Source organism: Sorex fumeus, unplaced genomic scaffold (genome assembly GCF_029834395.1).
Source record: "Sorex fumeus unplaced genomic scaffold, SorFum_2.1 ptg000044l, whole genome shotgun sequence".
Lineage (NCBI taxonomy): Eukaryota > Metazoa > Chordata > Mammalia > Eulipotyphla > Soricidae > Sorex > Sorex fumeus.
This window is the reverse complement of record NW_026606101.1, coordinates 10,560,582-10,583,545: the sequence shown is the minus strand read 5'-3', so window position 1 is coordinate 10,583,545 and position 22,964 is coordinate 10,560,582. Positions and strand designations below refer to the sequence as shown.

At 49.2% G+C, this 22,964-nt stretch overlaps 1 protein-coding gene across 1 annotated transcript; it reads right to left on the bottom strand.

Annotated features, from left to right (window-relative positions):
• Window positions 1-11,084: 11,084 nt before the first annotated feature.
• Window positions 11,085-14,983, bottom strand: GDF5 (growth differentiation factor 5). The gene is made up of 2 exons (XM_056121943.1): window positions 14,137-14,983; window positions 11,085-11,959 (listed from the first exon to the last, which is right to left on the bottom strand). The coding sequence occupies exons 1-2, from the start codon at window positions 14,759-14,761 to the stop codon at window positions 11,085-11,087; spliced, it is 1,500 nt and encodes a 499-aa protein (XP_055977918.1). The 5' UTR covers window positions 14,762-14,983.
• Window positions 14,984-22,964: the final 7,981 nt, after the last annotated feature.

Genomic DNA, 22,964 nt, shown 5'->3' with positions numbered 1-22,964 from the left:
CGCGGGCGCGCGGCGCCTTCCCTCCCGTGCACGAGCCTGCCGGCCGCGGGCGCGCGCCTCGCCGCTCCCGCTCTGCTCCACCACGTCACAGGGCACCGACGTCGCCCGACCACAGCCGCCCCCCGGGACCCGCGTCTCGCAGGGCGTTCCTCTGCCCTTAACCTCGCCCGACCCCTGAGGGGCAACCCGTCAGAACCCCTCCATCCCCAACCCTACCCCAAGAGGATCCCCACTCTTCAATGGGAGTTGAAAAGCGCCAGACCTGGGGGCAACCACTGAAAGGCTCCCTCAGAAGATCCTGAGAGAAGAGGAACATGAGAGGAACCCAGGGGAAGAAGGGAGTCACATGTCCACGGGAGGCCTGAGGAGAGCAACGTTTAGGGTGCCTAGCTGAAGGATGCTTAATTGAAATATCTCTGTATTGGTAGAAAATGGCTCTAAAGAGGAAGAGTCGAGGGCACGAGCTGTTTCCTGAGTGGTGGGAGAGAATGGCCCCCACCCGAGAACTCTTCCAGTAGAGCTGATGTTCCTGGGATGAACTGGAGACAGGGCGTTGCACTTCTCATTCAGCCGACGAACACCCCATAGAATGTTCTCTGTGAACTCCACACAAGACAGCTGTGGATATTGGCTTCCTTAAGTTCATTCATAGGCTGGTAGGAGAGGCATGGAAAAGTCTAGAACATGAATGGCAGGGGTGAAGTATGTAAAACAATGGTAAGTGCTGCGAAGGAAGCAGCAAGAGCTAAAGCAGGATGACAGTGGCCAAAAAAAAAAAAATCTAGAGAAAGGATAGGCCTGGTAGGGAGTTTGCCTTGCATGTGGCCAACCTGGGTGCAATTCCCAGCATCCCATATGGTACCCCCAGCACCACCAGGGGTAATTCTTTAGCGCAGAGTCAGGAGTAACCCCTGAGCATCACTGGATGTGACCAAAAAAAAAAAAAAGGATAGGCACTGTGGTTTATAATACCATTAAGGATGAGGTTTTATGCATAACACATTCCAGCACCACACCCTCCACCAGAATGTCTACTTCCCTTCACCATTGTCCCAGCATATGCTGACCCTGTCTTCCCCCATTTTCCCCTCTGTGGTAAGTTTCCTACTAAAGATCAGGCATGAAGACTGTAGACTGCTGTCAGGTAAAAATGAAGTGGCTTGTTAGTTGAGCTGCAAAGAACAGGAGCAGGCCTTGAAAAGTGACATCACACTGGCTAATCCATCAGCACATTTGAGGTGGGTGAATTCCAAGACAAGAATTCTGAACTGGGAAAGAAAGGAGGTTTATTTCAAAAATCCAGAGACCAAGAGTGGTCTTGAAATTAAATCTTAATTATTTAAAGAGATAATTTGGAGAGCTGGGTAGAGGTTAAATTATGCAAGAAGTTATAGGTGAAGTCTGAATTTTATTCTAAATATAGTAGGAAGCCATTAGAGAATATTATGCTGGAAGAACTAACTGATTCTAGTTGTAAGAAGTTGACTTTGGAACTGGGGAGTTGGCCTAAAGAGCTGAAGTGCATGCTTTGCATGCAGGAGTTTGGGATTCAATCCCTAGAACCACATAGTCGCTGAAGCACAGCCAAGAAGCAGTCCCTGAGTACAAGTGGGTATGACCAGAAAATAAAAATTAAAGTTTACTTTGATTGCTACTGTAGAATTAATCAGAAAGTTAAATAAAAATGGCAGGCCAATTACTGCTAAAGTTTTGCTACAAGTGATAGTTGTAGATAAATTTAGTTTGGCGGGGGAGGGGGGGAAGCTGGAGGAATAGTACAGGACATAAAGCATGTGCTGATCCTGATTCCATCCCCAGCATGACATATGGTTCCCTAAGTATTATCAGTGTTAACTCCTGAGTACAGAGCCTGGAATAGTCCAAGAGTATGGCCCCTCCCCAATAATAAATAAATAAATCTAGTTTGGGTTTTAAAAAAAAAATTAAGATTTCCTTCCTCAGTCTTCCAGATAAAAGATTTTACAAGCCAAAATGAAGACGCTTTCTGCACACAGGTGGGCAGTTTACCTGTGTCATATTATAAAACAACAATGTGATCCTACACAATTATAGGTGGTATCACAGATTAAAGAGGAATGGGAATCATTTTTTTTTTCTTTTTGAGTCACACCCAGCAATGCACAGGGGTTACTCCTGGCTCATGCACTCAGGAATTACTCCTGGCAGTGCTCAGAGGACCATATGGGATGCTGGGAATAGAACCTGGGTCAGCCGCGTGAAAGACAAATGCCCTACCTGCTGTGCTATCGCTCCAGCCCCAGAATTGGAATCATTCTTAATCAGATTCAGATATGCATCTCAAAACCAGGGGCCAGAGTGATAGTATAGCGGGCAGGGTGTCTGCCTCACATGTGGGTGACCAGGGTTCAATCCCCGGTGGACATCCCATATGTTTCCAGGAGTACTGCCAGTCAGGAGTAATTCCTAAGTGCAGAACCAGGTGTAACCCCTCCATATCACCTAGTGTGACCAAAAAAGCCCCCCAACAAAAAATAAAATAAAATCAGATCAGTTTTAATCGATTCAAGAAGCAAATGTAATACAAAGACACTACATATGAGACCAAGTAAATAATTCACACAAGAGATGATAAGAAGTTGGCATCTATAGAGAAGACTGATGTTTTTTTCTGACTTATTTTCTCTGTGAACTAGGAGAAGAGCTTCTCTGCAGAAGACTGCAGATGCTATGGGATTGTCAGAAAAGACAAAGTTTCAAATTGAACAGAATGAAAGACAAAATTAAACAGAATCTAGTTGAACTTGAATCCTCTGCTTATTAAATTTTAATTGATTAATAAATTTTAAATTAACAGTGATATAGCTGTACATTTTCTTTTCTAAAAATTAACACCTTGAATCCCAGCCCCTTCTCTCTGAAAGTTAATATCCTCCCAGATATTTTTTTATATTTTTACCTCACTATGAAAGAAAATGCGACATTCTGGTTTGTGTGGGTTTTCTTTTCTTTTCAATTCATTAACAACCTGATTGTATTTTGTTGCTTCCTAGTTTTCATGCAACAGTCCTTTCCTACTTCCCTTCTCTTGGGTATTGCTGGGAAGGGGCAGTCTAAACCCAGGTGCTTGGTTGTAATCCTTGGATAATTGGTTGCGTCTATGTGAAGGTTTTTTACTCTTTAGCTGCAATGCTCCCAGAAGTTATACATTTGGCTGTGGTACTTACCAGAGTACATGCTGTGTGTTGTGCTGCCAGATTGCTAGGCTTACACTAGACATTTGGGACACTGACAAGGATCACACACTTTTTATCATTGGCGTTTTATGGTTTTACTTTCAGTTTTCATTTTTGAGCCACACTTTGTGGTGCTTAGGGGCCATTCCCAGCTGGATCAGTCACTCTAGGCAGTACTGAGGGGACTGTGGGTGCCAGGGATCAAACCAAGACCACATACATTCAAATTATGTGTTCAGTCCATTGAGCCATCTCCCCCGTCTGCAGGGATTAAACTCTTGACCACTTACCTGTAAGGCAGGTGTTCTACCCTGAGCCATCTCTGAGAATATCTAGTCTTTTAAATAGTCTATGTTTGGGACAGGAAAGATAGTCCAGGAGTAGGCTGGAGAGAGTACAGTTGGTAAGCACCTTGAATGTAGTAGGTTTATGGTACAGTCATTTGTGGTTGAAGAACCAGTGGATTTTTCTTTTAATAGCTTTTCTAACATGGGAAATAGTTGGGAGACAGTTTCTCGTGTTTTTGTTCTTTTTTTTTTTTTTTGTGGGGCGAAGGTAAAGGGTTGGGCCATTCATGGAAGTTCTCAAAGGCAACTCCTAGCTCTGTGCTCAAGGGTTTCTTCTGGTGGTAATTGAGTTTCTCCATGTAGTGTCTGAGCAAGTCCCAGTTTACAACATGTAAAGCATATAATCAGTTCTTTGAATTGTCTCCAACTTTTTGTTCTCATGACAAATGTTTCCATGAATATTGTTGTACATTTAATAACAATTTTAGGGCTGGAGCAAAAGTACAGAAAATAAGGCACTTGACTTGCAGGTAGGCCACAACCGTGGTTTGAATACCTGGCATGGAACATGATTCCCTGAGTACCACCAGGGGTGACTTCTGAGCATAGAGCCAGGAATTGCCCCTGACCACCACTGGGTATGACCCAACCTCCACCCCAAAATCAATATATGTATGTCTACTCATTGAGTTTACTAATAATCTAATTCTATCCTTCTCTCATTTTTTTTTGAGGAAGAGCTTAGAGCCACACCGAGTAGTGTTCAGTAGCTAGGTCTGGGTCAATGTTCCTGGGTTTTTTTTCTGGTAGTTCTTGGGGGATCAGGTAGTATGGTTGGAAACCCCAGTTCTCCAACATGAAAAGCATGCATTCAACCCAATGAGCAATCTTTTTATCCCTTCTCCCTCTCTTAGTACATACATTTCACCAGAGTTGATAGGATGATCTTTTTTTTTTGGGGGGGGGGAAGGCACGCTCAGTGGTGCTGGGGCTTCTCCTGACTCCTTGCTGTGGGGTCGCTCCAGGCTATGGATTCTAAGTTTTTTTTTTCTTTTTAGGGTCACACCCGATGATGCACAGGGATTACTCCTGGATCTGCACTCAGGAATCACTCCTGACAGTGCTCAGGGGACCATATGGGATGCTGGGGATTGAACCCGGGTCGGCTGTGTGCAAGGCAAATGCCCTACTCACTGTGCTATCGCTCCAGCCCCAGGATGCTCTTTTTTAAGGATAAATATTTGGGGGCTGGAGTAATAGTACAACAGGCAGGACGCTTTCTATCCACACAGTCAACCTGGTTCCAATCCCTAGCAACCCATATATCCCCCAAGCGCACCAGGAGAGATTTCTGAGCACAGATCCAGGAGTAGATCCTGAGCACCACTGGGTATGACTCAAAAACAAACAACCAAAAAAAGAATAAATATTTGGGGCCAGGGGATAGTTTAATGGGGTGGAGCACATGCTTTTGCACACAGACCTGGGTTCAACCCCCAGCAACACCTGCTCTCCTAAACACCACTGGGAGCAAACCCTGAGCACTGAACTGATTAGCACTACTAGGTGAATCCCAAAATTAAAAAATAGTTTTTTTCTTAATATGGCATATATATGAAAGCCAGCCATTCATATGACCTTCAGTTGAAGAAGCCCTTCTGATACCTTGCACACAGCCAACCTAGATTCAATTCCTGGCAACCTATATACTGCTTTCCTTAAATTTTAATTGATTAGTAATCAATTAAATTAATCCTCTTCCACCAATTCTCCTCTTCTTCTCTTCTTCCTTTTCCTCTTCTTCCTATTCTTCTTCTTCTTCTCCCCCCTCTCCCTCCTCCTCCTCTTGAACTCCACCAAGAGTGATCCCTGAGCACAGAGACAGGAGAAAGCATTGTAGGGTGTGGTCCAAAAGCAAACCATATATTAATCTGCAATTGGCTTGAGGAACTTTATAGCAGCTCATCCATGACATAGGGGTTATTATAGCTACCTCCCAAATGATTATAAAGAATAAATCGTTACAAGGAATAAATGAGATAAAAATGAAAACATCCTGCACATGCCTGGCATCAGGCACAGCCCCCAACCCGACAACACTTAGTCCTGCAGGTCTATCTGCTCCCCGGCATGTCAGACTCAGCCTTCCCTGCTCTGCACCTCCCTTCTGCCTACAGAGAAGAAGAATGAGCTCTGAACAACAAAGCTTTTCAGGATTGTGTGTCCCATGCACTGGAAAAGCTGATTGTCTGGTCTATGACTCCGAGACACTGGAAAACAGACAAGGTGAAGACCTGGCATTCGAGCACTGAGAACTTCACTTCTTTCCTCCCAAGTGGACCTTCACTTTTTCCTGCCCAGAACTGCATGCTTGGCAATTCCTCCTCAGGAGCTAACAGCACTGTATTTCCCCAATAGAGATACTGTCCAGACCAGCAAAGTGATTTGGCCAGGACTAGGGTCCAAGTCAGGAGTCTTTGCACAAACAGTCCAGGAAAGGTCTGTAGTTACTTCTCTGTGTGTCAGCTCCTTTATCTGCAAAAATGAGGGCTACTCCTCTTTGTCATCCTGTGTCTTAGGACCACTAGAAGCACAATAATGATAACATCACTTTTTTTTCAATTATATGGGGGTGGGGGAAGAGGCACACCTGCCTGTGTTCAGGGATTACTCTTGGATTTGCACTCAGGAATCACTCCTGGAGGGCTTGGGGAACCATATGGGAATCGATCCCAGGTTGACCGCGTATAAGGCAAGTGCCATACCAGCTGTACTATTGCACTGGCCCAAAGAACATGGTTGTGATTTTGTTAGTTTTGTTTGGGGGCCAAACAGAGCAGTGCTCAGGCCTTACTTTGTCTCTGCACTCAGGGATCACTCCTGGCATACTCAGGAGATCATACAGGATACTGGGAATCAAACCAGAATTGGTCACATGCAAATCAAGTATCCTCATCCACTATATTGATCCAGACCCTGGTAACAGAACTTTCATTGACTGCCCTCTGGGTACAAGCTCCTTTGAAGTGTCTTTCATGTCCTCCCAGTTAGTCCTATGCAACAGATATACTGTTTCGTGAGACATTACCTTATATGCTTTGTTTTTTGAAATTTCTCCTTTTTAGCTGTTCTTGTGATGACTAGTCTTTTATACTTGGTTGCTGTACTTGCACATGTGGTTTCTTTGTTGTCTGGAAGGTAGGAGGGTTGAGTAAAATTGGCAATGCTCAGAGGCTGCTTCTGGTTATGTTCTCAGGGTTCATTGGTAGCAGTGTTCAGGACCATTAGTGGCACCAAAGAAAACCAGGATTGGTCACGTGAAAGGAGCTTCTATTTACTCCCCCTCCTCCTCCTCGCCCTCCTCCTCCTCCTTCTCTTCTTCTTCTCTTCTTCTTCTTCTTCTCCTTCTCCTCCTCCTCCTCCTCCTCCTCCTCCTTCTTCTTCTTCTTCTTCTTCTTCTTCTTCTTCTTCTTCTTCTTCTTCTTCTTCTTCTTCTTCTTCTTCTTCTTCTTCTTTCTCCTCCTCCTCTTCTCTTCATCCTTCTTCTCCTCCTCCTCCTTCTCTTCTTCCTCCTTCCTCTTCTTTTTTCTCCTCTTCCTCTTCCTCCTCTTCTCTCTCTCCTCCTCTTCTTCCTCTTCTTCCTCCCCTTCTTCTTTCTCCTATTCCTCCTTCTCTTCCACTATGCCAGGCTCTGTGCTCAGGGGTCACTCCTAGCAGTATTAGGAGGACCATATGATGCTGGGGATTACAATTCTAGCACACTCTGGTTGTAGTGCTTGCCAGGGATGGCCATGGTGCTCCCACTCATATGTACACCCTGGGCACAGTTCAGGCACATCTTTAAATCTGGTGCTTTTCAGGGATTACACACTTATAGTCATGGTACTCACGCATATCTGGCTCTGGACCAGAAATAACAGGTTCTGTTGCAGTGCCATGTCCCAGACAATCAAGCTGCTGGACTCTGTGCTTGGTGTGTGTGGACTGCACTGGGAATCAAACTCAGGATGCTTTTCACCACTAAGCCAACCCCAGGTGTGTTGATCACTCCTTGGGCCACACCTGGTGATGCCCAGGGCTTACTCCTGGCTCTGTGCTCAAGATGACTCCTGGCAGTACTGGAGGACCATATGGGGTGCTGGCAATAAACCCAGGTCAGCCACAAGCAAGCACCATACCCGCTGTATTATCACTCCAGCAAACTATTTTATAGAACTTATGGAATTAAGTTTTAGGAATTATGTTATGGAATTATTTCTCAAGCGGGCCCAGTAATGTCTTCATTTTGAGACTTGTTGTTACTGTGTTTGGCATATTAAATACGTCATGGATAGCTTGCCAGACTTTGCTGTGCGGGCGAGATGCTCTCAGTAGCTTGCCGGGCTCTCCGAGAGGGGCGGAGGAATCGAACCCAGCTAGGCCGGGCTGGCTGCATGCAAGGCAAACGCCCTACCACTGTGCTATCACTCCAGCCCATGGAATTATTAAGTTATAATTATTAAGTTATGGAATTAAGTTATAACCCAAGGTCTATAACACTTAGTGGCAGATCTGAAGTTTGAAACTTCTGAGCTGGAGACCATGACTGGGAGAGTGTCTGTGAATAATTAAGAATGAAATTTGGGGCTGCAGATGGAGCTCAGTGGTAGAGCACGCACCTTGCATGTCAAAAGCCTGGTACCACAAACAATAATAATTAAAAGTTTTGAGCCTGGAAGATAGCTCAATGGGCTGGTATACATGTTTTGCATGCAGGAGCTCTAGGTATAATCTCTGACATGGTCTCTTGACCCATGTCAGACCAACCTCTCGGCAGGGAGCCAAGAGTAGCCCTGGTGGGTGTGGCCCCCAGCCCAAAAAAGAATGAGATAAGCTTTGAACCTTCTGTGTGAGAATGTGCAGTGCTTGTGGGCAGTTGTAAGGACTGGCCGTGCATACTGGTGGGGAGAATATTCCAAGCAGGAGAGTGAGCATGCCAGACTAGGGCGGAAGAGCAGTTACTAACCATAATGACCTGATTGGATTCCCCCAGTTTGAGTGGGAAAGTGATGGTGGGGGGAGAGGGGACTAGTACCTTCTGAGAGGCTCTTTTTCGAAAGAAAGTTCTAGGGCAGATTGCAGTGGAAGTTGAAACCAGAGTCCCTGCCGAGGCCATCATTGGGTAGAGCACAGCAGAGGAGGCAGCTGTGGGCGCTACTTTGGTTCTCTCCGACTTTCCAAGAAATGAGCACCACACAGCCCAGAAAAACAGTGTCACAGGAACCAACCCCACCTGCAACCCTTTAGGTTTCCACCAGCCCCCCTGTCTCCACAGCCCGCTGCTTGGATTTCAAGCACTCCCTTCCCAGGTTTTCTACACACACACACACACACACACACACACACACACACACCTCAGAAGTCTGTCGGCCACTGCAGGTCTTTTGTTTATTTCCAGAGCTCTCCAGGTCTGCCTTGAGCCAAACACAACGGGACTGCAGCCAGGAGGGCCGGGCTCCAGGTTCGGGCTGGCCCAAGGGGACAGGTATCGGCCTCTGAGCCAGGGAGTCTGCTCGAAAATAGTCTGCCCTCAGCTCCAGGGCTCCAGCTTCAGGTCATGACAACCCAGAGGGGACAGAAGGCCCGCCTGACACGGAGCAGGCATCCCTACTGCTGAAACAGCACTGGCTAGGATCTCTGGGAAGCAACGACCCAGCTAGAGAGAGGTGGGGTGGAACCAGAGGCCTAAACTCCTTTACCCAGGTTCTTCTTCTCCTAGTCAGGCAGATGCTGGTCCTGGGTCCATAGCACAAGTCTTCAGAAGGTGGCCATCAGGAGCCAGAGCGATAGTACAGTGGGTAGAGCACTTGACTTGTATGCAACTGACCTGGGTTGGATCCCCGGCATCACATACAGTTTCATCAGGAGGGGACAGAGCCGGGAGTCAGTCACTGTAGCCCCAAAACAAAACGGAACTAAAAGATGACTGGCTTTCTCCACCAGAGGGCCTGTGCTCCCTCCCTAGAATCCATTCATTCATCTTTGAGTGCTTCAAAGATTCTAGGGGAGCAGGGAAGTGTGCCTTTCCCCCGGACCAGGCGGGCCAGGCGGCGGCGTGCAGGGGACACTGCAGCATGTGCCTGGCAGGGTTCTGCCTGGGTTGGTGGGAGACTTGTTCATCTGACGTAGATTCACATATTTATATAATGTATACTCTAAGGAGGCTCCCCCACGGAAGGCAGTACCTGATTTCTGAAGCTGGGGTGGTGAGGAATAAGCAGCGGGGAACCTCACAGGTTCTGGAAGGTGGCAGAGCCACACACAAGAATGGGGGCAGTAGCCAAAAGCAGCTGCCCCCAAAAGGGCAGAAAAGATTCCCATGACCCAAATCCCCGAGTTAGGAGTTTGGGGAGGGGGGTGGGCTTAAGAGACAGATCAGTTTGTTCTGTGAGGAGAAGGCAGATGCTGGCGGTAATCTTTTCTCCGGAGATGTAGTTTGGGGCATACCAAGCATTGCTCAGGATCTACTCTCAGCTCTTGTGGAGACGGGGGCGGGGGAGGTCACTCCAGTGGCACTTGAAGGACCATATCAGTGCCAGGGATTGAACCAGGGTCAGCCACATGAAAAGCAAACACCTTAACCTGTGTACTATCTCTCTAGCCCCAAGAAGTGTGAATGATTTTAAAGAAAATAAGATACCCCTACCCACCTCCCACCTAGGGACCCATTTCAGACACAACAAGCTTGACCAAGGAATATCAAAGAGAAAATCTAATTCTGCAGCCAGGCCCCAGAGGAGCAGCTCATGCTCCAGAGTAATGGAGCTGGCCTTTGGAAAGGATGGGAATGGAGTGAGAGGTCAGCCCTGGCCCAGCTCACCTCTCTCCATTCCATTCTGCTTCCTATTCCAGAGCAGGGAGGAGGCCCCGGGCCCTGGAAGCCAGCTTCAACACAACCACCCTCCCCGCCCTGAGCGTATCATTCCTTGAGAGGACCACTGAACCCCTGGAGTAAATAAGAAATTTGCCACGATTTGCAGCAGTTTTGCTTTTTTTTTTCTTTTCTTTTATCTCATCCATGTATATTTCCATCTAACAGTCTAAACAGCCTCAGACTCCTCACCCTTGCCCAACTCCTCTCCCCACCCCTGTCCAGTCAGCATGTAGTCTGCCCCAGGGGCACAGGGGCACCAGGCACAGTGGTGATTCAGGGGGGAGGTGGCACCTCTGACTTTCCCAAGGCCAGTTCTTCCCGAGAGTCCTGAAGCCCAAGAGGTCCAGGGAAGGCGAGGTTGTGGCTGAAGTCTCGTTGGACTCAAAGGTCTCCTGGAGCTCCGTTCGTTCCAAGTTAATCTCCCTGGGCCTGACACAGCAGAAAGGACAGGAGGACTTGTGGCCACGAAGGGGCTGTCAACCCAAGTCCCATTCAGAGAGTGAGCTGAGTCGTTGGGACACTCCTTTCATGCAGGTTGTGTAGATGCTCTGGGTTGCAGCTTCCCAACCCCCACCCCCACCCCGCGATGATTCTAGAAGAGCCAGGAGAGGCCCTTGCAGCCCGCCTCCGAGGGCTGTGTCCTCCCCCCGAAGGCAGAGGGCCAGTGTGCTACCTGCAACCACAAGACTCCACGACCATGTCCTCATACTGCTTATAAACCACATTGTTGGCGGAGTCAATGAAGAGGATGCTGATGGGACTCAGCCTGGTGGGCACACAGCAGGTGGGCGGTGTGGACTCGGGGTCCATGGAGTTCATCAGGGTCTGGATGACGGCGTGGTTTGTGGGCTCCAGATGGGAGCGCAAGGGGAACTCGCACAGTCCCTCACAGTGGAAGGCCTCATACTCGAGGGGGGCGATGATCCAGTCATCCCAGCCCATGTCCTTGAAGTTGACGTGTAGTGCCTTGCGACTACAGCGGGCCTTGGGGTTCTTGCTGGGCCGCTTGCCATGCCGCGTCGCCAAGGGGGCCCGCCGTTTCCGCCGCTGGCTGAACAGGTACTCATACACGGTCTTATCGTCCTGGCCCGAGCGGGCCTTGATCTCGTTAAAGAACAGGTCCCGTTTCTTGGTGCGGCCAAATACCAGGAACAGGGCCTTCTCGTGGACCTGCCGGGTGGCTCGGTCGAAGCCCAGGCCACGAAGGTCCACAGCCCGGCCCCGTTCCCAGGCCTCCAGCTCAAGGCACAGCTGGGCCGAGTTCTTAAAGTTTCGGAAGAGCTTCCAGATGTCAAACACCTCCCAGCCAGAGCTGTCCAGGCCTGGCACGGAGCGCACATCCAGCAGAGCTGCCGGCTGCCGGCCACTGGGGCAGCTGGACAGCTTTAGCTGGGCAGTCCGCCCGCTGCCAGGGGCCACCGGCTTGGCTGTGTCTGAGGGCTTCTTCCGCAGGATCCGCAGCTCAGCCCCTAGCAGCCCATCCTTCTCCAGGGCACTGATATCAAACACGTACCTCTGCTTCCTGACCACAGGACCTCGGTCATCTAAAGAGAACATCCAGAAGTCATTCCCTGCACGCTCACCCACGGAGCCAGTCACCGCAAGGCCTCCATGGAAGGGCCCAGCTTTCTCTCTGAAGAACTTTCTCTAAGTGCTTCCTACGCCAACAGAGGCCAATACCCCAAACCACGGAGAGTCTTTAACAAAGAGTGATTCTGAGTGTTGTGTCATATTAGAGATGCTGACAGGTGACTCAGTGGTGAGGTAGGTGAAGTTTTTATAGAGGAGGAAATAGACTCAGAGAAGACTTGTTTGGGGTCACCCAACTAGGGTAAAATGCAGCTGTAACTCTAGCCTAGAACTTTTTGGACCCGACCCTAAGTTGCTCCACTGTACCTGAAGAGATTCTTTCTTTCTTTCTTTCTTTCTTTCTTTCTTTCTTTCTTTCTCTCTCTCTCTCTTTTCTCTCTTTCTTTTCTTTCTTTCCTTCCTCCTTCTTTCTTTCCTTCCTTCCTTTCTTTCCTTCCTTCCTTCTTTCCTTCCTTCCTTCCTTCCTTCCTTCCTTTCCTTCCTTTCCTTCCTTTCTTTCCTTCTTTCCTTCCTTCCTTTCCTTCCTTCCTTCCTTCCTTCCTTCTTTCCTTCCTTCCTTTCTTTCCTTTTTATTTTCTTTGTTTGGGGGACACACCCAGAGACATTTAGCAACTACTCCTGACTCTGCACTCAGAAATTACTCCTAGTGATGCTTGGGGACTGTATAGGGTGTCAGAGACCAAATCTGGGTCAGCCATATGCAAGACAAGTGTCCTACCCACTGTGCTATGGCTCTGGTCCCTGAAAGGAGATTTGCATGTTCCTGTTCTGCCTGTGAGGCACAGAGAGGAGGCGTGACTTGCTCACACAGCGAGTTCAGGACCACACTGGTCTACAGTCCCTGTTTCCTTAGTTTCCCTGTCACAGAATCTTACGTATAGATCTGACCTTGTGGGGTCTGCGAGTGTGTGTGTGAGTCTGTGTGTGTGATTGGTACGGACAGGTAAGTTTTGCAGAGGTAAGAAAGTGTATGCGGGTGACTTGTTCCTTGCCTTTTGGTTAGGCTTGTGTGACTGAGAGTATGTGTTAGCATGTGTATCTGGGTAAGAATATTTGTGTGTGCCGGGAGGCACATGGACACATGTGTATGTGTGTGATTTAGCATGTGTGTATAAATACATGACCTCGTGTATGCGTATGGATATGTGTGTGTACAAGAAGCTCTGTCATATGTACCAGCCAGCACACCCTCCCTCCTAAATATCGAGTTGCCATCAGGAGACCTTCATATATTGCTCAAGAAGGTGACTAATTATGCCCTTAAACTCCCCATCACCCCCTCTTCCCAGTCCCCTTAGTGCTGGGGGGCACAGGACTTCTTTTACGAGCCCCCAAGGGGTCACAGCTTTCCCTGGCTGGGCAGCCAGCCAGGCCACCTCCCCCACCCCACCAGGCCTGCCGCCTCTGTGCCGTCCTCCCTCACTCCCCCACGCCAGCTCTAATGAGGGGACTCTCCCACTCTGACCCCTCCCCCAGCCTGCCAGCCTAAGTACCAAGCTTCCGGGGAAACCGAGACCCCGCAGCAGTGGGAACAGTAGTTGCCAGGTGTGCAGGACAGACCAGAGTCTCCCTGTGTGAAGGAGTCCCCAGAATCCCCCCCTGGGGTGCAGAGGGAGGGTCTGAGGAGAGAGGAGCCTTCCCAAGGTCACACTGTGAGTTAGAACAGGGGTCTGCCGCCCCACCTCCCCCCAAAAGGCTGAACCTCATTCCTGAACTTTAAGGTGCCTCAGCACTGCCCTCATCCCCCCACCTTCTCAAGCACCCCCTTTCAAGGCAAGGTACGGGCATCTAGATAGCCCCCTCTTGCAGGGATCCCCGCAACTCTGCAGGGACCATCTCCCCACATTTCCGTCTCCCAGGGGTGCAGAGCAGGCTCTGGTAGTCCTTGCTCTTAGCGCTGGGGCCCCCGACTCTGCCACAGTCTAGCAGTCCCGCCTCCTGTCTGGGCTTTAGGAACCCCTCGGAGTCTGGGACTTGGTGACCCCAGTTGCCCTCGCACAGCCGGAGACCTGGTCAGTGAGAGGAATGTCCCCGATGACCCCCAGCCCTCTGCCAGCCGCGCACACCAGCTCCCACCAGCGCCATGCCAGGGACCGGAGAGCCCCCCCGAGCATGCCTCGCCCCCCCTCACCTTGCCCTTTGTCAATAAAGCTGGTGATGGTGTTGGCCAGGCCGGCCTCCGACTTCACACTGCTGTTGCCGCCCTTCCTGTCAGCATCGGACAGCGTCCTGTACAGCGAGAGCATGTACTCGTGGGGCGTGATGGGGGGCGGGCGGGATGGCTCCTTGGGTTCTCGAGGGGGCCCAGGCTCCCTGGCCTTCTTCAGCAGGAAGGGGCTGGGGACAGATCCTGCCTTGAGGGGAGCCTTCCCCCCAGAAAGCTGTCCTTTGGCAGTCACCGTCCGCGTGGCCGCCTGCCTGGTCTGAGGAGGGTGCCCTGGCTTGGGCTCCGGGCCACCCGTTCTGGCGGGCAGCTTTTTGGGCTCATCCTTCTTGGGCTGTGTCAGGCCTCCTGCCTGCCCGGTGCCCCCTTTGGCCCTGGCATGCGTGGGCACCCCACCATAGCTGTGACCCCCCGGCCTGAAGACGTTCCGGCCCAGAGGGGTCCTCTCCTTGCCGTCTGCTTTGGTCAGGACTGGCCTGGCCCCCTGGGGTCTCTGGCCCAGGTCAGGGGCACCCCACACAGGGCAGATGAATTCCAGGTCCAGCCAAGCCAGGTGCCAAAGCAAGAAAAAGAGGAGTTTGGGGAGTCTCATCCTCTGGCCAGCCGTTGAATGACACCAAAGAGAAAGGCGGCCGCAGCGAAGGTGCCTCGGGGTTGGCAGGAAGAACCATGAACGGCGGGGACCCTCACGAGCAGCGGCAGCAGCAGCGGGGAAGGCCTTCTCCTCAGTCTGGGGCTGCCGAAGTCTGCCGGGTGTGTGTTTGTATCCAGTCCCATAGTGGAAATGCTCGCGGATCCAGACGTGCACCGTCTCCAGTCAGCAGCTGAAAATAACTCGTTCTTGAAAGGAGAAAGCCGACCGCCCCCTTTCTCCTGCACAACTGACTGAGGGCTTGAAGGAGGCTTGTATAAGGCTGAGGGATTTTTCCAAGAAGGAAGAATGGCGTAATGCTGCCTGCGTGCTCCAGTTTTTTTTTTTTTAAGTTTTGAATCCTTTCCAGTGAAAATACTTCACACACACACATACATACACGCGAGCGTGTGCGCGCGTACACACACACACACACACACACACACACACACACACACACGCCTGCAGGTGCTCAGAAAAATCTTTTACAAACCTGAACTCAGGAATTGGAAACGGAATTCCAACCCAAACCAATTTAATTACTCTCTGATGTCATGCTGTCTAAACTCATTTAAGTGCAATATATTTATGTGAAAAAATCACCGCTGCCCTTTCGAGGCCACGGCTCATGGGGGCTCTTGGCACAGAGCCCCGCAGTGGGGCTCCAGCTTAGGGGGCCTCTTGGCCCATGGAACAGACTCCGGGGTCTTCACCTCCACCTTATGGGGCAGCCCTCCCCACCTTCCTGAGCACAGACGCTGAGGAATGAGCTCAAGGATCTTAAGCCCCAGAAGCCAGCGGAGTGTGGGTTTCCAGTGAAGTCCTTGGGGTGTTTTTAAAGCAGTTTCAATGCCTGTGTCTAGTCTGGGGTCTGATTTGTTGGGGGGGGCACAGATGGCAGCATTTACCCACAGTTTCTTTTATTTTAATAAACTTATGGTGACCCAGAGACAGAAAAATATCAATACCCCCTACACCTCCTCCCCACCCGTCCTGTGCCATTGCCCAAGATAATTTGTTTCCTCGGGCTTTGGGGGCTGGGGGGCACTGCTAGCCTTGAGCTCACCCCTTGGATGGAGACAGTTCCAGGGTGTACCTCACAACCACCTCAGCAAAGGCAGATTTAAAAGTGTGCTTGAAAAGGTCGCCTGGATCCCGAAGCCGCAACGCCAGCCTGGGGCAGCAGCGCCCCCTGCAGGAGGCTAGAAAAATGACTTACAACGGGATGCTTTTCAGGCCGCTCTGCTAGTCTTAGTTACTCCAGAACTCAGACTCCCGCCCACCCCCCCACCAACATACATACCTCCAAAGGGCCTCTTTGAAATACTGAAGCCCCCACCCCAACCCCCTTCTTTGGGTCTCTGAGTTCCTATGTGATGCCACATTGATCTCCCAGGCAATTCAACACAGGATCACAGGAGAAAGGTGAAGGATATTTCTTCACCTGGAATATCCTTCCCTCACTCACTGGGAGGAAATCCTACTCTTCCTGATGTCAATGGAAAAGTCACCTCCTCTGAGAAGCCTTCCATGATGATCAGAGCACTTTTTTAAACAGTTCACTCCCTCCATTGTCACACTATAAGAGATATTGCAGTATGACTAGGGATTAACGTATGTTCTAACATATTAGTTCGAAGATGCTTTACATACCTTACGTGCGTGTGGCCCTAGGTTTGATCCATGGCACTAAAAAAACCAAAGTCAAAAAAAACATGAACGTCCACTGCAGGGCAAAGATAGCTCAACAAACTATAAGTCTGTGTTTTTCATGCAGAAGACTGGGGTTCTGGAACCACATGGTTCCCTGAGCACTGCTGGGGAAAACCCCTGAGCACAGAGTCCAGAGTAGACATTGAGCACCATATTTCTGGGGGTGACCCCAACCAACCAACAAACCAAACAAGAGGACTCAGAGCAGTGGACACAGTCACAGGTGGTGTCCATTCTTAACCTACTGTGGCTGGAGTCCGTCTTGGAGAGGTCTGGTCACACTCTTGGGGGGCCAGACTGGTTGCCCAGCACAACCTGGGCATAGAGGAGAACTCCATCAGTCACAAAAGGTGAAGGTCACAGCTAGGGTGCCCAACAGCCCGGCCAGCCTTTCCATGGTGACACTGCCACCTGGGCTGGGCTTCAGGTGACAGCCTCACTGGCTTCATGAGATCGTCTCAGTTCCAAAGACTGAGTAAGATTCCACATGCCCGTGTCAGAGGATGATGAGCCAAGCGAGCACCACAGAGTCGGGTTCTTTATTATCCCTCCACCTGCCAGGGTCACATCACTTGGCTTCCATTTTGACATGTTCCTCCTCTCCCTCCCTACTGCTTCACTGTCTCATTCTTCCTCATCTTCTGACCTGCTATCATTCTTTGTTTTGTTTTGTTTTGTTTTGTTTGGGTTTGGTTTGGTTTGGTTTGTTTTTTGGGGGGATTCTGGTGGGGGTTAAATCACATCAGAGGTGCTCAGGCCTTACTCCTGGTTCCGTGCTCAGGAGTAACTGCTCCTGTGCTCTGGGAACTATATATAGTGTCAGGTATCAAACTACATGCAAGGCAAACACCTTACCCCCTGTATTATCTCTCTGGCACCGATTATCATTCTTGAGGCTGCTCCAACCCTCCTCTCTAAAACCAACCCCCTAAAACAAAATCCCATGCTCCTTTCTACCATGCAGCTTCTCTTGAACCCCTGGAAGATGCTCACTCCTGTCTCCCATGTTCTGGGTTTCTTCCCATGTCAACGGCTTCAAGATGACTGTTCACCTCTCCAGAATTACACCTCCACCCCCATTCATTTCTCCTGTTCCATGCACTTCTTCCGTATTTAAAAACACAATCCTAACTTAAGTCTTTATAACTGCAATAATTTATTTATGTATCTGTCTCCCCTATTAGATTCTCTGACTAGACTGTACATATTTATCTTTCAATTATTCTCAGGGCTGGCACTGGGCCCAGCACCCAGCATATTCTCAGCACGTGCTGTATGAATGAATGCATCTCTCTCTTTCAATACAGAAGCCATCAGTTTCAACTTTCACCTCTAATTGTGGACATATTGTGCCTTCTTGCCGCTCTCGGGGCTGAGTAAAAGGAGAGATTCTCCCCTGCCAGGGGTGAGCCCACACCCAGGAAGGGATGAGCCAAACAAGATGTCCTTGCAAGGGAGTTTGATCTATAACAAAGGCACTAAAGTCCAACAAACCTGGTTTTGAATCCTGCTTCTGTCGGTGATTTAGAGCTTTGTATGATCTTTGAAAGGCCCTAAACCTCTCTGAAACCCTGAGTGGGGATTGTGACAGTATCTACCTCACAGAAGATTGTCGGGGAGGCGGGTGGTGGAATGAAATGAACCACAAAAAAGTGATTAGCCTAGCAGCTGGAAAATATTAACAATAGCTACTATGTATTGAGTAAAAGCACTCTCATCGCTTTTTTGTCTTATTCCTCCGCTCTGCAGCCTTACGATATAGGCTCCTGGTAACTCCCATTTTACAGAAGAACAGATGCAAGTTCAGAAAAGAAAAAATGGCTAAGTGGTCTTTTTAAGTCTAATTTCTGCTCGGCCACATTTTATACTACTGAATTCTCACCAGAATTCTAGAAAAACAAAATGTGAAAGAAGAGGTTGGGGTGGTCAGGATGGCTGGTGGTGGGGGGAGGGGGGTGGATTTCAGTTCAGGCCTCATCCAGTGATCTGGGACTTGGGGGACACAGAGGTGTTGCAGAGCAGAGGCTATTGTTTACGAATTGGGGTCCTCCAGCAGTGGGGTGGGAGCAAGGCAAGGGGGCTCTGCACTGGCTTCGAAGGTTCTCTCCAGGGAGGAGCCCAGGGGACCAGGCTGGCGCTCACTATAAAGGTGACTAATCACTTCGGTCCCCTCTGGTAATTGCAACCAGATGCGGCTGCTGGCAGCGCTTCAGTCCAACATGTTTAATTACTGGGATGCAGAGTTCCCCGGTCCCTCACGTCCCCCTGCCTCCCCCTCTCCTGTCAGCAATATTAACGTCAAATTCGAGGTAGAGGATGGGAGCCCAGGGACCCCGCTGGCGTGGAAATCATCCTTACAGTCCCCGCGACCGCATAAGGCCTCACCATTTTGTGGCCACTATCTCCTGGCCACGCCATCCTCCCCGAGCCAGATCAGACCCCACTTCGCAGGCCAGCAAATGGTGAATGGGATCAGGTTGCCCTCAGCTTTTTACAGGCACGTAGCCATTTGCAAAGTGCTTCACATTCATCAAGCTTTCTGAACCTCCTGAGAACTCTTGGAGTCAGCTCAGCGAAGCCAGTGGCCAGGAGCTGATGACTCGATTAGTGTCCTGGCTGGTCCACGAACCACTCATGGCAACCTTGGATATTCATTCACAGGTGCACGCCACAAGCTCCCGGCTGCCCACCTCGTGGCACATCCCAGGTCTAAGCACTGGAGAAAATGAGCCCAAGGTAAATAGGTCTGTGCTCATAAGGTGACAGACACACAAGTGAACAAAACAGCGTTTCAAGAATTCCAAGTCCTGGGTAGAAATGTGGAGTCCAGGGTCAAAGGGAGGGATGTTCCCCATAGGAGTGTCTCATTGATGAGGGGCCAGCAGTGCGGAGAGATGAATGTCCTTAAAGAAGGAGCATAGGAGTGAAGAATGATCATTCCTGGTGGCAAGAACAGCAAATGCAAAGGCCCTGAGGCAGGAAAGGGCTTGGTCCAGGGAACAGCAAGAAGGTGGCACACCTGAAACCACCGAAGTGAGGGGCGAGTGGAGAAGAGAAAGTTGGATCACAGCAGGGACACATCAAGTATGGCCTTGCTCAAAATCCAGGAAAAAAAGAAACCAACATTTTGTTTGTTTGTTTGAGAGAGATCACAGGTGTTCAGGGCTTACTCCTGGCTCTGTGCTCCATCAGGGATTACTCCCTGTGGTGCTCAGAGGATTATGTGTAGTGCCAGGAATCAAACCTGGCTTGGCCGTGTACAAGGCAAGTACCTGAATTCCTGTACTATCTCTCTGGCCTCTTGACTATTATTTTTAATGCTTTGGGAAATTGCATAGGAAGCTTCAAGCAGGAGAATTGTCTGAGTAGGAGCAGGGCTATCAGCTTCAGAGTCTGCCTTGCAGATTCACCTACTGTATATAATATGTGGCTAATTATTTAATCCTTGGCTCAATTTCCTCATGTAGAAAAGTGAGGATCATAACAACACACCTACTTTATAGAGACACTGCAAGTTGTGGTTGTAAAATCTTAGAACTGTCCCATGCACCATCAGTATTCCATAAATGTTACCTATTATTTATAGTTAAATAAGACCCCTTCTTGGGACTGGGCAATGGCTTACAGTGGTGACCTGCCTGATCCTTGGCACTCAGGACCTCCAAACCCCACTGGGCATAGTCCTGGTGGTCCCCAGCACCCCTGGTCCTGAGCAGCACTACATTGCTGGTCTAAGTTTCTCCAGTGTGTCCCTTTTTGTTTATTTTTGTTTCAGGGTCACACCCAGAAGTGCTCAGAGATGCTTCTGGATCAGTGCTCAAGGATGAGGTCTAGTGGTGCTCAGGGGACTATAGGTAGTGTTGGGGATCACACCCAGGCCTTCTGCATGCAAAGCACACACTTTCCCCCAACTGAGCTATTTCTCCAGCCCCCTGTGAACTTATTGGGAGGACCCCAAGATAAATAAATACAAATGTAAAAACCCAAATTATTTCTCTGAACCTGTTTATTTTTCCTCTTCCTCAGTCTCAATCTACAGATGCATCTACAGATTGCCCTAAAAGGGTCCAGAGCCGGATTCTCCTGCTGTGTATCTTCTTGTCTGTGAGACTGGGCTGATTCCCATCCGAGGGAGCCCAGAGCACATGCAGAAAAGAGTTGCTGGATCTTCCTCAGGGGTCCCCTGGTTTTAGGGTTCAAGTCCCCCAAGAGCTGCTCTGCTCTGGGTTTTCCTCCAGAAGGTTTTCAAGGACTCCCCCAGTCCAGCTCTGCACTCTGTCAGAACACTTGGGTCCTGAGTCAGCCCATGCTCTCCTCTGGAAACTAGAGAAGATATAGAATAGGTGTGTGTGTGTGTGTGTGTGTGTGTGTGTGTGTGTGTGTGTGTGCGCGCGCACGCGCGCGCGTGTGTGTGTGTGTAATTGTCCCCAGGTGTGGGGCATAAATTAAAAAATAAAACATTGGGCTGGAGCAATAGCACAGCGAGTAGGGCATTTTCCTTGCATGCAGCCGACCCGGGTTCGATTCCCAGCATTCCATATGGTCCCCTGAGCACTGCCAGGAATAATTCCTGAATGCAGAACCAGGAGTAACCCCTGAGCATTGCTGGGTGTGACCCAAAATGCAAAAAGAAAAAAATTTTTTTTCACTTAAATAAAGTGCTCCACCGGCAGTGCCTGCAGGGACCCACGGTGACTCCTGGTGCTGCTCTGTCTGTGGTGCCTGAAGGCCTGATGGTCAGGTGCTCTGACCCAGCAAAAGGCTGCACCCAGCCATGCTGGGAAGCAGTGTGGTTCCAGGGGTTGAGTCTGGGCCTCCTGCCTACAGCCCATTGACTTATCTCTCAGGCCCTCAATGTCTTTTATTTTATTATTTATTTATATTTTTATTATTATTTTGTATGTTCCTTATGTTCCTTAGCAGTACCCTGAGCACCACCAGGTATGTCAAGAAAACAAAACCAAAATAAGTATTAGAAAATTAATTGTAAATTTGGCGGGGGGGGGGGGGGGCTTTTGGGCCACACCAGCTATATTTAGTGCTTACTTTTGACTCTGTGCTTACGAGTCACTCCTGGTCGTGCTTGAGGAATGAATAATACAAATTCTTGATAAAAAGAATTCTACTCCCTGGTGGCCAGAGAGATAGTACAGCATGTAGGACATTTGCTTTGCGAACAGCCAACCAAGGTTCGATTTCCCACATCCCATACGGTCCCCCCAAGCAAAATCAGGTGTAATTCCTGAGTTCAGAGCTAGGAGTAACCCCTGAACATCACCAGGTGTGACCCAAAAAGCCAATGTATAAATATATATATATATATGTATTCCATCCACTGAGAATCACTAGGTATGGCGGAAACACAAAAACCAAACAATATTCCAAAAGTATAAAAAAAATACACAGGAAGGGGATGTGGGGTCTGAAAGGGAGGAGGTTGGGGTCCTGGGGAAGGGAAGGGGTTACATTGGTGATGGGGGTTGCTTCGGAATTATCTCCATATGAAAGTTTAATTAACAGTATTGTATTATAGAATTACAATCAATTTTTAAAAGAGAGAAAGAGAGAGAGAGAGAGAGAGAGAAAGAGAGAGAGAGAGAAGCTGACCTGATTTAATCCCACGCATACCAGATGGCCCCCCGAGCACGACCAGTAGTAATTCCTGAGTGCAGAGCCAGGAGTAACCCCCGAACAACACTGGGTATGAACCCAAAACCAACCAACAAACAAAATAAAACAATGCACAAGAAGGACCAGTGAAATAGCTCAAAGGGCTGGATCATGCTTTGTGTGAGGGACGCAAAGATTCAATTTTTGGTACCTCACATTCTCCCAAGCTCTACTAGGAGTGACACATGAGTACTAGAGCGTAATGAACCCACAAAAATATCCAAAAGCGGGGCCAGAGCAATAATACAGCAGATAGGGTATTTGCCATGCATGTGGCCAACCAGGGTTTGATTCCCAGCATCCCATATGGTCTCCCAAGCACCACCAGGAGTAATTCCTGAGTGCAGAGCCGGGAATAACCACTGAGCATCAATGGGTGTGACCCAGAAAGAAACAAAACAAAACAAAAACAAAACAAAAACCCAGACCAAAAGAATACATAGAAAATGTGTTTCCTACCCCAGACCACAAGTCCTCCAGAACTTCTTGGAACCAACTACTCTTCCAAGACTCCATAAACATAAGATAAAAAGGTTTAATCAAAGTATGTCATTTGTACTGAAATGAACTTATTAGTTATTATTATTATTATTATTTGGCGGGGGGCATACTTCGTGATGCTCAGGGATTTTTCCTGACTTTGCATTCAGGGGTCACTCCTGGCAGGTTCAGGGAACCATTTGGGATATCAGGAATTGAACCCAGGTCAGCCTCGTGGAAGGCAAACACCATACCCACTGTATGTACTGTTGCTACGCTCTCTGTACTAAACTTATTATAA